Source organism: Lathyrus oleraceus, chromosome 1 (genome assembly GCF_024323335.1).
Source record: "Lathyrus oleraceus cultivar Zhongwan6 chromosome 1, CAAS_Psat_ZW6_1.0, whole genome shotgun sequence".
In the NCBI taxonomy this organism is placed as follows: domain Eukaryota; kingdom Viridiplantae; phylum Streptophyta; class Magnoliopsida; order Fabales; family Fabaceae; genus Lathyrus; species Lathyrus oleraceus.
Window position 1 is genome coordinate 413940412 of NC_066579.1, and position 16849 is coordinate 413957260.

The 16849-nt window shown below is 30.5% G+C and overlaps 2 protein-coding genes across 2 annotated transcripts; one reads left to right on the forward strand and one right to left on the reverse strand.

Moving 5' to 3' along the window:
• Nucleotides 1-3635: 3635 nt before the first annotated feature.
• LOC127077086 (phosphatidate cytidylyltransferase 1) lies at nt 3636-10192 on the forward strand. The gene is made up of 12 exons (XM_051018696.1): nt 3636-3844; nt 3924-4071; nt 4848-5101; nt 5364-5515; nt 5695-5836; nt 6849-7005; nt 7226-7273; nt 7827-7913; nt 8469-8597; nt 8706-8762; nt 9423-9506; nt 9600-10192. Exons 2-12 carry the CDS (start codon nt 3994-3996, stop codon nt 9687-9689), a joined length of 1278 nt encoding a protein of 425 aa, XP_050874653.1. The 5' UTR covers nt 3636-3844; nt 3924-3993; the 3' UTR covers nt 9690-10192.
• A 1387-nt stretch (nt 10193-11579) lies between these two features.
• LOC127077102 (alkaline ceramidase) lies at nt 11580-14585 on the reverse strand. The gene is made up of 3 exons (XM_051018697.1): nt 14412-14585; nt 13133-13454; nt 11580-12444 (listed from the first exon to the last, which is right to left on the reverse strand). The coding sequence occupies exons 2-3, from the start codon at nt 13384-13386 to the stop codon at nt 11931-11933; spliced, it is 768 nt and encodes a 255-aa protein (XP_050874654.1). The 5' UTR covers nt 13387-13454; nt 14412-14585; the 3' UTR covers nt 11580-11930.
• Nucleotides 14586-16849: the final 2264 nt, after the last annotated feature.

Sequence of the window (16849 nt, forward strand, 5' to 3'; positions counted from 1 at the left end):
GACAACCATTCAATTTATCTTACCTTAGAGATAAATTTATCCTCCAACAGGCTCTAGACTGTCTTCTCGGTTGCTTCAGTTTTCTTGGGAGATTATCTCCTCATTCATTGAGCCACATAGCGTATAGAAGGGTTAATATCCAACTAGTGACAAGACACAATAGACTCTACGTTGAACATCTGTAACGAGGTTGGCGTTAGCTTTGAGGCCCTTAGTGCTATTTCTTCACCATGGTCGGTAACTCATCCCCTATGCGGATCAACTATGTTAGATTATCGTCTAGCTGAATGGTCTCAAATCTAATGTCTAAAGTTGTCATTAAGGTTTTCTCCCTTTGAATTCTGTCGTTGGGCCGAGTTTGTTGTCTAACGGCGTTTCATCTTCTGGCATGTGGAGATCGACCATACTAACGACTTAATAGGTTTTCTAATTTTATCTCTCAGAGGCGAGGACGTTCATGAGGGGGTTCTTCAATACAACTTCACGTATAAGGTGAGTGTCACAGAGGTCAGCTTAAGTAACAACTGACTTGCGTGCTTTATTGTGATATTTCATCTTAAAATGGACCTGACATGCTAATGTGTCTAATGCTTTGAGGAACAACCTCTCAAGGATGTCGTTGTAGACATTTTCATAAGGGATCATGAGGAAATACACATTTCCAATTATTTTGTCTTTTCTTTCCCCGAAAGAGGCTGACAACTTAGTAGTTCCACATGAAAGAGTGGAGGAATCATTAAATGATAGTAGACTCTTACTTTCATACAACTTCAAATCTCACTTACGTAGCCCTTACCTCATGAAGATTTTGATGTACATTAGATTGCAAGAGCTTCCGTCATCAATGATGATTCATGATACTGAGTGAGTCATTATAGTGGCAGTTACTACCCGTGGAATTGTCTTATTAGGAGTTCCACCTACTTTATCACTATCTTGAAACTTTAAGATAAGTTTGTCACATTCCTACCTTTCGTTCGCCATTAGCGAGTTGGGGAGTTTCATGGTGGAAGCTATTTATCAATGAATGATTTGTCGTCTACTGAATCAATGAAAAGGAATGAAAAGATATTAAGGCTCAAAAATCTGTTGTGTTTTCGGTAATTGGACCGGTCATCATCATCTTCTTCTTCAAGTAAGCTCGCTGTAGCAAATCGTGATTTTTGAAACAGAGAGACTTGATTGTAGAATTCATAGGAATCAAAAGTTGTTTCTTACTAACAACGTCAATGTTTTGTTATGTAACTAAAATGTGTAGTAAAGTCTTAGTGCGATGGATCAAGCTTATGGTACGACGGATAGGGATGAACCGACAAAGTTAACACTCCAACATCCAAATCAATTATTGAGTAAAAAGTTACGTGAGAGTAAGTTAGGATTTGAACATACCCCAACTCTTGCATGATTTCCCTTATAAATGAAGAGGAGTTAACGATCCCCTCGCTTTTCGACGTGGTATGCGAGGAATCGTCTGTGGTATGGATTGAGTACGAGTCTCAAGGTAATGATACACCGTATCTCCGTATATTATAATTTTGGATTGATGATTGAACTTTTTTGTTATTGAGTCTATGATGATCGATTCGGAACATAATTTATTATAAGCCACTTTGATATCGACAAAAATCATTTAAAACCTATAATATAATTTAATACACAAAGCACATGTTAATGTTACCGTTGTCAACTATAATGCTAATTTATTTTATATACATAAAATAATTGAAACACTTCATCAAAAACCAATCCACACTCTACAGCATTTGAGTTGTGATTTGAACATAAGGCTGAAGACTTTAACAATTTGTATTTTTCTACACATGGCATTCTTTTTTGTGTGGAAAAGATATATCATTTTTAATACTAGTATGACCAATTTGAAAATATTTATATTATTAATCATTGGTTGTTTTATGTTTTAATAAACTTTCTTATCATTTCGTTTATAACTCATAATCGTATGTAACAAACATACACAAATGGTGAGAAGAGTATTTTAAGATGAAGAATAACTTTTAAAAAAGGAAGAATCACTTTATATTCTTTGCTCCACATTAAAAATATCCTCTCTTTTTTATCTTGATGGAAGAAATGAACTTTTGCTTTTTCATATTCGAATAATCTTCCACTCCCAAACAGGTAACAGTTCTAAATACTAAAAAGCAGATAGCAGACACTATAATCAGAAAAAATGTTAAGTATAAAACTGTCCTTAATGAGTTGCAGTGTTAGTGTGTTAACGTAATACTTACACAATCTTAACAAAAAAATGATTTTGTATTAACATCAGAAATTAGTTTAGTTAATTAACCATAGAATAAGAAATTTCCTAAACTGGTTTCCAATTCCGTACTCTCTTATTTATGTGTGCTGTTGCTTTTTCAATCTTAAATTCCACATGTGCAATATGTTTCAGACCATGTTTGCTTCTTGTTACAAATTCATAACAAGATTTTATAGTACTTTCAGCATTGGTTCTACTTTTTAAATAGTCAAATTTTAAAGGTAGATAACTGATTTTATTATTTTAGTTTTTTTTTAAATAAAATTAATTTTGTTTTGATAATTTATTCTACTTAAGATTATAAACAATAACTTTTGTTTTTAAATTGATTTTTACACTTGAATTTATTTTGAGAAAAAAGAACATAAAAATATACGATAATTTTAAATGTCAATCTATTAAACACGTGTAAATCATCAAATAATACTTGAGTTTTAAAATTAGGTTGATGATATAGAAAATTAATAAATTTTTATTAGATGAAAAAATAAAATTATCTTGCAATATCAACGCACTATCTTTAATCTCATTTATTTTTTATATAAATTTATCTAAAAATAAATTAAATTATTTATAACAATAATTTATTTTATAAAATTAATTTACTTAAAATAATATTTTGTCATAACAAAATCAAACATATTCAATAATCATCATAATTTTAAGAATATTATTTGACACAATAATATTCTAATTTGTATTTTTAAATTTCGGATATATTAATATTATTTCATCGACAAAATCTTTGATACATTGGATTTCTGATACATTGACAAAATTAATTTATTTTTAAATTATTTTTAATAATAATTATTTTTACAAAATTAATTAATTTAAAATAATATTTTCGTCACAACAAACTCACACATACTTAATAAGCAACAAAACTTTTAGAATATTATTGGTCAAATTATATCTTAATTTATATTTTTAAATTTATTTCTGAAATAGTGTCATATACATATTCCATTTTCTGAAAAAATAAAATTAATGTGCAACAGCCAAATGCTAATAATTTTTTTAATATTTAGTGATCAAACTTTAAATTAAACACTTAAAAGATTTAAACGTCTATTTAAAAATGTGATTTTAAAAGATTTAAGTATTTATCGCGTGACACACAATATTAATTCTTAATAACATATCTAAATTTAAGATTACTTTGACTAAATCATAATTGCATAATTTTGTTGAAGTTTGCCTTAGTATTTTTGGTTAAATTACATATACATTAAATTTCCTAATTTAACCCTCATTATAATTCTAAAAAAAATACTATTTTTGTGTCAAACAATATAGTTCTAATATAATAATAAAATAGTATAATAAATAAAATAAAGGAATCGGAATCCCTCACAATAATGATCCTCTTGCATCAGTAAGTGTGCGTGCGTTGTTAAGCCAAGAACAAGAAAAAGAATTTTTTCTTTTCAAAAATTTTTAGCAACAAAAAAAAAAAACTTCATCACCGATTGGGTTATATCAATATTCTTCTTCGTATTTGCCTCTTATAACTCTTTTTTTTCGCACCGTCGTGTTCATCGTTCAGAGCCAAACAAGGTTTCGTACTTTTTTTTCGTCTCACTTTCGCTACTGTTTCTGATTTTGATTTTTGAATCTGAAACTCTTTTCATTGCAGGTTTCTACTTTGTGGCTACACATGTTCGTTTTACGTTGATTCAATTTCGCTGAAATTTGATTCAACAGCTATGCAAAAGGATACTACTAGTAGTAGTTCTCCGTCAACTAACACTGGACGAATTAGACACCGGAAACGCTCTAATGAGGTTAATTAGTTTTTTAAACTTTCATTTCTCACTGTTAATTGCTGTTTATTTTATGTATTATTTAAAGTATTTTGTATTAGTAGGTTTTTTTTTTTCATATTGAAATTGATTCAATTTGTAGTATTGATTATCCTAAAATTTGAAGAATGTAAAATTTGTCTAATGTATCTAAGTATGGAAAGCATATGATTGGAGGCTAGGTCTATTTTATTTTATTTTATTTTTAACTTAATAATAATAAATCTAGGTTTATTTTTTTTATCATTTGTATTATGTTACTTGATGGTTTTACCCTCTATAGGTGGTTAATTTGGTAGAATAACAGTGCCATTGTGGTTTTGGAAAAAGTTGTATTTTGGAGTTTCGACAAAATTACAGTGGTCCGGTGATTTTGTGAAACTCGTTGTAGGGTTGTTTAATAGCGGCGTTATAGCATAGCGTATTGCTGAACAATAGCGACACGTGGTTTTGTCAAAGTCATTGCAGAGTTGTTAAATAGTGGCGCTATAGGAAATTGCTATTGTTCTGTGATACGCTATTTACGATGAAATGTTGTCAAATAGTGGCTATAGCGGCGCTATTGCACTAATGTATTGCGGAATTTGAATAAATCACAATTTTTCCGCGATGCACGATTGACAACACTGACTCACTGTGATTTCAAATATGTAATTAATAAGTAGAATGATTTAGGATCTGAAACTCAGCAGTATCTGTTTGGGAAAATTTTCGTATACTTTTTGAAGGTGGTTTATTGTATGATGTCTTTATATCAGGTTATTCCAGAAGTTAGTAAATCAAATGGTGCTCAGTTACTTGTTAATGACAAAAGCAAATACAAGTCTATGTTGATTCGTGCATATTCATCCGTTTGGATGATTGGGAGCTTTGTGTTGATCATCTATATGGGTCACCTCTACATTACTGCAATGATTGTGGTCATTCAAATCTTCATGGCAAGAGAACTTTTCAATCTACTCCGCCGAGCTCATGAAGATAAGCAGCTTCCAGGATTTAGGCTATTAAATTGGTATATATTGTAAACTCATTAATCTCACTGCAAGGAAATTTATTATTTCATGTCGGCATTGTCAAATTTCCGCCATGGCGGTGTTGTGGCGTTATAGCATGGCAGGTTTTGTGCCCGCCTCCGCAACACCTATTATATCTGCCATAGGCTGCAGCACCGTATTTATACTGTGGATTTTGACTCTGCGCCATAATCCGCATCTGATTTAAAAGAAAAACATGTAATAACTTGTTCCAGTTTTAATTGGCATATCCCATTTCAGGCATTTTTTCTTCACCGCAATGCTATTTGTTTATGGACGTATTCTGAGTCAGCGCCTGGTTAACACAGTAAATTCCGACAAGGTTTTATATCGGCTTGTGAGCAGTCTTATAAAGTATCATATGGTTGTCTGCTATTCCCTGTACATTACAGGTAACCTATACATATCACTTTTGTTGTTTTAATGTTCATGGGCTGGGTTTTATGCAATGTCCAGATGCCTAGCTAATTTGTTTTCTAGTTTTTTTAGGATTGCAATTTTACTGATGATTTTGCACCATTGCAAGTACTCTTATACTTTGATTATCTTCCCTTTTATTGATTGGGCTCAGGATTCATATGGTTCATTCTCACATTGAAAAAGAAGATGTACAAGTACCAATTTGGCCAGTATGCTTGGACACACATGATTCTGATTGTTGTATTTGGGCAGTCCTCTTTCACCGTGCCAAGCATTTTTGAAGGGATTTTCTGGTAATTTATCCAGTAAAAGAAAATAATGATTGTTCAATAATTATGCCCAAAAAACTTTTGACTATTTTTGAGGATTCTTGTTTGCATGATATCATATTTCGTGATGCTGTTCGAAATCCATGCCAACAACTTTTTATGTTAGATGGTATCTGATAGGTATTTGATCCATAATAATCAACTGAAAGGATGGTGTAGTGAACTGCATATTTTGGGAGCATGTAGGCTAAATCACTTGGGACATTTTCAATTCTTGCCAAAACAGTGGAACTGAAGTCTTAGGATAGGAAAAAAGATGGAGAAAAGATTAGGGATTGAGCAATGAGGGACAACTTACTGCCGCATGGGAGGTGACCAAGTAATTATACTCTCCTAACAGATGACTTTTCAGAGATGGGGATGAAATTTTAAAATGAATCACTCTATATTAAGCAAAGGAATCAAATAGTCTTCGAAGACATTTGAACTTGTAATTACATTCATAAGCATAAGCTAAGTTATTGATGTGAGCAAACAAACAAATGAAATGGGAGATATGAGGCCATATTTTTATGTCTAGAGTTCTCATTGTTATGCCAGTATCCTAGTAAAAATTGATTGAGGGGAAAAAGATAGGCGTGAATAGAGGTTAGAATGATGTAAATAAGCAATTCTCAGTTTAAATGGATATACTTTCTATTGAGAATTGCTTATTTACATCATTCTAACCTCTATTCACCCCTATCTTTCCACCCTCGTTTACATTTTACCATGGTTGATTGTTGAAGGTATCATGTTAATTCATTTTCTCTAAAAAATATTTTCTTGCTTGTAAAATGGCATCATTTGATTACCAATATTTGAAGTGATTTTGTGTATATATGTACTATTACATGAGCAGCACATTGCACTACTCCATTGCTTTTTAATTGAATTGATTTTGTGTATGTATGTACTATTAGATGAACAAAACATGTCGCTGCTCCATTGCTTTTGAATTGAATTGATTTTTATGTTTTGCTGACTTTTTGTACAGGTTTCTTCTTCCTGCAACGCTTATTGTCATTAATGACATTGCTGCTTATTTCTTTGGTTTCTTCTTTGGAAAAACCCCTTTGATTAAGTTGTCACCAAAGAAAACCTGGGAGGGTTTTATCGGGGCATCTGTTACAACCATCATATCTGCATTCATGGTGAGTAACTTTTTAATTACTTAATGAAGATAAAACACGTTTTTTTCTGGGGTGACGCTTTCATTGATCCAGAATCACTTGTGATGATATATATTCATTATTGTGAACGTTATTGAATGATCATATTTATGGCAATTAAATTCTTCCTTTTAGTCTTTAAATATCAATGTAATTATTCTGAACTGGATGCTAATATCATTGTACAAATCTCATTTTGCAGCTTGCCAACATCATGGGTCGTTCTCCGTGGTTTACATGTCCCAGGAAGGTAGCTCTCTTGACACACCACATATTGGGCCAGTTTGTTTTAACTTTAAAAAAATGAATTTTTTCTTTGTATTTTTGAAAATGGATTCTACAAAAATATTTTTCAAAATATTAGAAGTTTTTCTAAATTTGTTTTTTATAAATTAAAAGATTGAATTGTTCATTCTATAACATAAATATACATTATTGAAGATCAAAACATAGTCAAAATCACAATTTTTTTAAAAAGTTGTATCCTAAAAATGATTTTTATGAAAAGCTATTTGAAATAGCTTCCAAATTAAATGATTTTTTGAAAATTTGATATCCAAAAAAAGTTTTGATAAAATGATAAAATACCTCAAATAACATTTTAAGAATAACTATTCAAACAAAAAATTTATTTGAAGCTTTTATGAAAAGTTTCTTTGTAATTTTTTTTTACACTAAAATATGTAACATTATAAAAATCATTTTTAAAAAAAAGTCAAAACAAACGGGCCCATTAAAAGGTCTTTTATTCAACAACCAACTGACTTGTGTTCATATCACCAACATGGTGGGAATAAATGCAGGACCTATCAACTGGTTGGCTTGACTGTGATCCTGGTCTACTGTTTAAGCCAGAATCTTACTCGTTGTTAGGATGGACTCCTCACTGGGTAATTACTTGACATTCAGCTGAACTTTGAATTTTATAACCTACAACAATATCTTTGCAGTTTATGGCAATGTGGGGTCGTAGTACAAAATTCACCAGATAACTTATCTACATTTACAAATAACACAATTTGGATGCCTCAAACAGCTAGAAGGACATCTAATTTGACTTGGGAGACTCAAAAAACTAGGAAAGCATATGGAATTGGAATGTACATCTAATCTGGATAAAGAAGTGCAGGGATTACTTAGAAAACAGCTGGGTCATAGACCCAGACTGCTCAATCAATGACTCAAACTCAATTGACCCTATCACTGAGTTGGTCAAAGAAGTCAAATTTTAACCATTCAATTCTACATTTGATTCTTAGATAAAATTGACATTATTAAGACGACAACATAGAATTTGAAAGCCGACATTTCGACCAACCATTGAATTTAAACTTTCTATTTCTGTTTTGCGGTTCAGCTTATAAAAATGATTCTATGTAATCATGAGAATTCAATCATAGACCCTGAATATCATATCTTTTGACACACTGTATACTGTTGTGCAGTTTCCTTGGAAAGAGATATCAATCCTACCAGTTCAATGGCATGCTTTATGTCTTGGCTTGTTTGCTTCAATTATCGCACCTTTCGGAGGCTTCTTTGCAAGTGGTTTCAAAAGGGCTTTTAAAATAAAGGTATGCTCTTGGCATTTTATTTTTCTGTTCAATATGCAATCATGCTAATATATCACCCATTTAAGTTCGAGGTATAAATAGATAAAATGGCTGTTCCCATTTTCGTAGGATTTTGGTGATAGTATTCCAGGACACGGTGGAATTACCGACAGAATGGACTGCCAGGTAGACTCTTGATGTACATAATTTAATTTAAATTTATATTTCCAATTACCAAATTTATTAGTCATACAGGTTAATAGGCTTAATTTTTTTGATGGAATTGAATAGATTAAATGTGATCAACTACCTTTCTTAATATGCTTGTTTTGGTCAATATTTCTTGAAATCCAAAGGAAGTATAAATCAATTCGAAGTTGGGATTACATGGAATATCATAATAGGGAAACTATATTCAAAAGAATCAAGACCATAGTTCTCTCCCACATCTCTGCCCTACCCTCAAAAGAAGATATAAAAAAAAGGAACTTCCAAGGAAGAAAATGATGAAGCATTAAAGATGGTCCTGCACATTAAAATTCACTTAATTCTAGTAATTGAAAACATTCAGACCTCATAGGATCTTCAATGAACTTCCTGAAAATCTTCAATGACTAATAATCATGCAATCAATAGAATGTTTTTATATCATATGTGAAAGTGGGTAGAGATGTTTTGCGCTTATTTTATTGTATGTAGTTATATACTGATCTACTTTTGCTCCTCTACTTGTCACTAATTTTAATTTAACTCCTTTATACTATTTGTATCTTTAGTCCTTTTAGTATCCTGCTTTTATGTGCAAGTAGAAGTTAAGTAATATTTGACCAATTTGTCCTTGTGTAGATGGTTATGGCCGTGTTTGCATATATATATCATCAGTCCTTTGTCGTGCCACAAAGTTTATCGGTTGAAATGATTTTGGACCAGGTATTGTATTTTAAAAATGATAGCAGCAATACACTCTTTTAAATAACATTTTGAAAGATGTTGTATTTATGGCATTTATGCTGGTTGCTTCAGATATTGATGAACCTATCATTCGATGAACAAGAAGCTCTGTATAGGAGGCTTGGAGAAATGTTGCAACAAGGAATTGAAAGGATGTCTTAGATCCATTGCGAGGTGTATTTGTCCTTTCTCCTATTTGATTCCTTCATTTACAAGGGAAATGGAAAAAAGATACTTTTGAATGCGCGTTCTATCTTATGAGTGAAACGAAACAAAGATTCAGGAACCTGTCAAGATGTGTATAGTGTGTACTTTGACAGTTAAAACATCCCCTTCTGTTTCTCTCGCTACTGTTATTGAATATTCTATTGATTGATTTACTTGAACAGCCATTACTCGCCGAATATCTTGGAATATTCAAATAGCCAATGGCAGCCCAAGAGGAACGCCTGTATTGTTACTCAATTCCTTGAGGGGAGTGTTAACATTTTTAAATTAACTGTAATTTGAGTGATGTTGGATAGTTGATTGATTCCATTGCGATAAACAATATCTTGTTCTACATACTATGACATGTTGCAAATATTGTGAAGGGAAACACAAACTATATACCTGTCTGTACTGACTTATCTGAGTTTATCTACTGACATGAGATTGTTTGAGAATTTATGAAATTCTCTCATGAATTCACCAGTTTTTATGTTTGCCATACTATTACTAACACTATGAAATCATACTTTAAGCTCTGATTTTCACCTTGATTTGGATTTAAAGCTCCCATGCTTTATGCGTGATTGTGTTGTTTTCTTGAATTGTCTTTTTTCTTGGGCGTTACACACAACAGAATTGATTACTCCAAAGTCAAAAGGGATTTTGAACATGATGCAAATTAAATCACTATCAAATCATACTTGTTAAGTTCTGATTTTCACCTTGATTTGGATTTATAGGTGTTTTTTTCTTGCATTGTTGTCTTTTTTTTCTCTGGAAATTACACTTACAAAATTTATTACTCCCTAGTGAAAAAGGATTTGGAACATGATGTGATTTAAATTTCTATCTACCTGAGACTGAGAGTGTGGTGTTGAATTTTATTTTGATTAAAAAAAATATACAACTTGCATTATGATTCAATGATTTAAATCTCTATCTATGAGACTTAGAGTGTCTTGTATCTAAAATAGTGTTTGATTATGCTATGAAGAAAATTATTAGAGTGAATTGATTTTATACATTTTTTTGTCTAAAAAGAGTGAAGGTAAAATGATTAATGTTTGGATAAATTATTGCAAAATTGAATTGACATCAATTATTTTAGATTCAAAAACTATTGATCCTATATTCAAGAATATAATCAAACATATTAAAATTAATTCTACACACGTTTGGAATCAATTGAATCCTCCAAGTGAAACTAATGACACAATTTACTCAAAATTCTGAGTTTGTATCCGGGTCAAAAATCTGGGTCACTACATTTCTTTCAGGTAAATGTTTAATAAAGTAGTAGTGTTGATTAAGGATTAATAATAAAAATAATATATAAACAATATTTTTTTATTTTAAAAACAATAACTTTTATTTTTGTAAAAAAAGATTTTCACTATCGTTAAACTGAAATTATTTTTGAAAATATGTTAGTCATAATTATTGCCACTTAAATGACTTCTTGCACAATAAATTTTTAGATTTTCATATCACTTCATACTTTTGAAAAGATTGAGTTATCAGAAAGACATAGGAAAGACTATACTTACCAATTTCGCCAATATAGTTTTAAATCATGAACAATAGTGTTATAGTTTTCTGATATTGTAAAATTCTTCACACATGAATAGTAGCAGTGATTTTTAGTTTACTGATATTGTAATCCTTCACATGATCAATGATTAAATATCGACTTTTTTCAGCTTATAAATCAAATTTTCAATGATAATAATATAGATAAAACTTCAGTAGACAGAGATTATTAGCCACACATTATTGCTCTAATAATGTCTCATTCCAACCTAGCCTTGAAACTTTAAGGGAAATTTCTCAATGAAAGCAATGTTTAAAGCTCCATAAGTTAATAACATACTCAAGAACTCAACTAGAAAAGGTTACATAATATGTTACAATTAAAAATGTGGTATGAAACTGAGAAACAAACAACCATGTTACTGCAAAACTTTTGGTTGTCATAAGTAGTGTTAACAAAAGTCTCAGACCAAGAAAGCATCCATATGGCTTTAAATATGGTACATGTCCTAAAGCTGCAACAGAATATATAAAAAATTATCATCACTTAAACCAATCTAAATCAGAAAAACAAAACTGAGAACCAAGGGCGAACGAAACACAGATAACTCTTCCAATATGTATCATCATGATATATAAACTTTCATCTTCTACTATCTTCTCTTATTGGCTTTTTGGCTTCTCAATCTTCACATACGGCAAAACACCAAACAGACAAACAATTTTCGGAGACCAGCCACGTTGTTGAGCACGGCAAAACATCAAGAATGTGTTTGCAAAGTAGGAATTGAAGCCCATGAAAACATGCCATAAAGCATGACCCTGTGGATTAACTGGCCATTGGGATATCTCCTTGCAGAAAACTCGATCGCATAACCAAAACAAACTTCCTAATAGAAGAGTGGCTACATATAGCTTTGCTATCAGCTTGGCACACGCATCTGCAGTATAGATGTAATACTTGTACATTCTTGGAATGCAGAGGAGACAGAGAAAGACGTAGTGGACTTTGAAGCCAATGCCAAACCGGACAAATGAATGGACACCGGCAAAAGCAATACCATACAGAAATAGGAATATGGGCATTGTACTACGGTAGTGCCAATCTGGAGAGTAGAGGATGTACATGTACAGCAGAATCTCCCACACCATAGGAGTTTCGTCACTCTGCTGTTGCCTAAATTAAAGTGAAACATTTGAAGAATAAATAATCACCCAAAAACAGATATTAATTTACAAACTTCTTTCTTTTATAAACTATGACAAACTTAATAATCAAACTACGCATTCCGGTAGAATATGAGATGCATTTTATGCATATGAAGAAAATTCCAAACCCTCAAATGACGATGGTTAACTAGCTCTTAGCACCAAAAAAGTTTAACAATCAACACTCAAATATAATGAAACAGTTATTGCATAGTCACAATATCATTCTAGATCTATCTAACCCTTTTGAAAATAAAACCCTTCCTCCCAGTAGCAAAAATAAGGTCGATTAGCATAGGGTATGAAGAAATACAAGGAGGGAAAAAGGATGAAGTGGCATAAAAATTAGCCTCTTAATTCAAATGCATAAGTGTCTTGTGTGTATCAAAGTGTGGTCAAATAGAGGAGTAAATTTGTGCAAATCTATATGGTTCTGCGATATGCTATTTAGTACAAAGCGTTGTCAAATAGCAACTATAGCAGGGCTATAGCACTGTAACATAGACAAACTACTATATTTCATGAGCCGCAGTTAACCTAAGTGGTGAATCAGAAATGTATATGTATATAATAATTGATTTATATTTATGAGGTTAGAGAAACAAACAGCAAAATTGAATGAATTACTGCAAAAGAAGACCAAAATCAATACTTACACATGTTGTAAGGTAGCATGGTATAACATGCTTCCAAAGGCAAGCGTCATATTAGATACGTGAAGAACACTAAATCTTTTCTCAAACCGTTGTCTAAAAGCATTTATAAGACCAATGAGAGCCAAAAGAATGGTTGGAATGTTGGATATTGTGTTGTAAAATTCCGCAATATAAGATGAATATGCATAATTTTTTTCACAACACTCTATAGTTGACGTGACTGGACCCCAAAAGCTAGATATCGTTTCTGCCATTCTCCTCTACAGCCAGACGGTTTTCTTATCAAATTATCCGTATATAAAGCTGCAGAGATCACAAATTCCTGCAAATAATGTGGCAACATGGAAAAATACAATCAGTCGTACAATTTGTTCATAGGGATGGAGATAATAAGGCAGAAAGTATCCATGATATACTACTACAACAACAACAACCAAGCCTTATCCCACTAAGTGGAATCGACTACCTGGACCAATTTTCGTGATAATGTTCTATCCAGGACCATGCTTCTATCCCAGTCAACACAATATGAAAAACAACATAAAAGTTTCAATCTACTATAGTTTCAACTCCGAGTAATAAGTAAACTGTTTGTACAGAACCTATAAGGATTTACAGTTGAGAAATTAGTATCCAGTGCTGTCAAATAGCAACCGTATAGTGCCATTACATAGTCTAATTTTCGCAAACCGATACCGTTCACATACACAATTTAATACAAAATATTGTCAAATAACTGCTATGGTAGCGCTATAGCATAGCAGAATTGAAACAAACTATTATTTTCTGTGATCCGCGGTCGACAAACACAGGTATTACCTAACATGAAAAACAACAATGTAGATACAAATGCAAGAAATAAAGTAAAAAAACCTAATAATGGGCGCTGGAAAATACCTATGTATAAGAATACAAAATTGAGCAACACAATGTTCAAACAATGAATTCAGCAATGTCTAATACACCCTAACAAGCATACATCAAAAGGAAACAAAAGGTAAACTTCTATCAACCATCCACCACAACAGTGAGTACCAAACAACAACTTCAACACAGACAAAAACTGCAATTCTGGTCTAAAAAATCCAGAATTTGAAGATATAGATAACCAGATCCGACAAGGATTAAAATAAAATAAAATCGTAAAAATAATGAAACAAAATCGTATGCAGGAGTGGAATTGGATCCAATCTGAGTTGGGGGAAAAAATAAAAGTAGAATTTGCATGTGCAAAATAAGAAAAGCAATAATAGAAGTAATAATGGAAAAAGATGCATACTTGAGGAAGAAAAAGAAATCGATTGTGAAGAAATAGGTAGATCTCATCTCATGACTTTCTCTGTGTTTGTGTTTGAAATAATATTCGGTCAGAGAGGGATGGCATGGGCCGGATAATCTCTTTTTCTCGTACGGCGTGACCTTAAACGGAACTAATTTTGGGGTTAATTAGGTTTTTTTTTATAATTAATCTCGGCAAATCAGCAAAATTTTATTTTGATTCTTGTAAAATTTCAACAATATAATTTTGATTGAGAGTATATATACGTACGGACAATATTATAATTGATTGAGATTTGAGAGTATATTACTAAGATAAGTGTGGCCGCACAAGTATTTAAACCGTATAATATATATTTCGACTCACAAGATGAAAAATAATTGTCTAAATTATTATTTAATAGTATTATTTAATTTGATAAAATAAATTTTTTAATTTTACTTAAAAAATTAAAAAATAAATTAATTAGTTTATTTAGTGATAATAAATCAATAGAATTGATTAAATATATCATAAATAAAAAATATTTCAAACTCACGTGTGAACTTAGCATATATAATTAAAAATATTCTTCACAATAAAATTTTATTAGAATATTATTTAATTTTTCTTGGATATTTATTTAACAATTTTCAATTTATAAAAAAAATGAGATTAATTACTATACACTTTCAGTGTAAAAAGTTTTACATTGCCGATTCATCACCATCATCCGTTTGTATTACTTTATAAATTTTTAAAATAAAAATTAATCTTCTTTTAATATCTGACGTCTATGATTAACTGATGGTGTAAAATCATTTTACACTGTCAATGTATTTCAATTAAACTCAAAAAAAAAATTATATCATTCATATTTGAATACTAACTCCACGTTTAAACAAAATATACCTTTACTATATCTCAAATACATCTCATTAACATCATAAAGAAATATTAGTAGACGTTTAAAAAACATATTTACATAACTAAATTATATAATATAATTTGATAAAAATTCAATAATTAAAAAATATATTTTGAACTAATGTTAAATTGCAACAAAAAAAAACAATGTAAAAGCATTCATTCCAATTTAATGCTAGATTTTTAGTTCATAATGTAGATGATAAAATATACGAACAAAATTAAATAATTAAAATAATTTTAACAAAAGACAATATATATTTTATCCATCATATTCTCAATTAACTAATAAACACTAATATTCTTTTCTTTGAATTCATTAGAATATAATTTGTTTTTATTGTATATACTAAAATATCTTTGAATTCATTATGATACATAATTATTGTTTCTATTTGATTATTAGATATTGAATTAAGAGTTATGTTTAATTTTAATAGAAAGTATAATAGTGGTTTATGACACATTAAATTTACACAAAATTATATAATTTAACCATTCTTTAATCCTAATTTTTATATTTAAAATGACATTTATATTCTTATTTGTCATTAATCTCGTTAATTCTTATTTATTATGGGAGAAAAAAATTGATACAAATTAAGGGTGACAAACGTCATGCTCTGTTTAGGATGTTGACTGCTTCGCAAAACCTAAAAAAATATAGGATGAAGATAATTGAGGATGCATATCTAAAACCTTCGTCGCTATGAAAAAAAATGAGGACGAGACGGGAAAAACCCGCATGCACAACACTTTTTAAATATAAAAACACAAAAATTTATATAAATGCACACGTCTACACAAAAATCCATAAAAAAATGAAAATCCATAAAAAAAATGAGGCAGGACGAGACAAACACAATAGAAGATTCGCATTAAAATGCTTCGCATTAAAATGCGGACAAAATGGTCATAATAATATGTCCTTTTCGCCACCCAGAGCCTATGATTTATGTCTTTATTATTTTCTCACTTTTATAATTAATGTACCTTTTTATATTTACTCTAATTTTTATTTTAGTAATTTTTTATATAAAGCAGAAGAAAGATTGGTAGAAAAACGTGAAATAGATTATTTTTTCTTATAAATTTTTTTAACAAAAAAGAAAATATATCAACATCTTTTTTCTTTTCATAATATCTAATCCCAAGCTCATTTTCTATCCGACCATAATTGTATGTCATCTTAATATTTTTTTAATATACTCATGCATACCGACCATAATTGTATGTCATCTTAATATTTTTTAATATACTCATGCATAGTATTAACTATCTTATACAAAGTCACATCAAATATTCATAAAATAATAGCATCATCTGACTACTAAACACTGCAAATACCACACATTTTTACTAAACCAAACATAGGCTACTTACCATTTTTATTTTTGTGAAATAGCAAAATAAGTTGAATTGATAACCAAATATGACATAAGTTTGCATGTACAAATACAAACAGAAACAGACAGAATCTGAAAAACTAAGAACACCCAACAAAACAACCACTTAAGCCTAAAAAACAAATT

Coding starts and splice junctions, on each gene's coding strand:
- LOC127077086 (XM_051018696.1), top strand. CDS start 3,994: ATGCAAAAGGATACTACTAGTAGTAGTTCTCCGTCAACTAACACTGGA. Junction 7,274..7,826: donor GGTTTACATGTCCCAGGAAG/GTAGCTCTCTTG, acceptor GAATAAATGCAG/GACCTATCAACTGGTTGGCT. Junction 8,763..9,422: donor CCGACAGAATGGACTGCCAG/GTAGACTCTTGA, acceptor GTCCTTGTGTAG/ATGGTTATGGCCGTGTTTGC.
- LOC127077102 (XM_051018697.1), bottom strand. CDS start 13,386: ATGGCAGAAACGATATCTAGCTTTTGGGGTCCAGTCACGTCAACTATA. Junction 12,445..13,132: donor CATGCTACCTTACAACATGT/GTAAGTATTGAT, acceptor ACTTTAATTTAG/GCAACAGCAGAGTGACGAAA.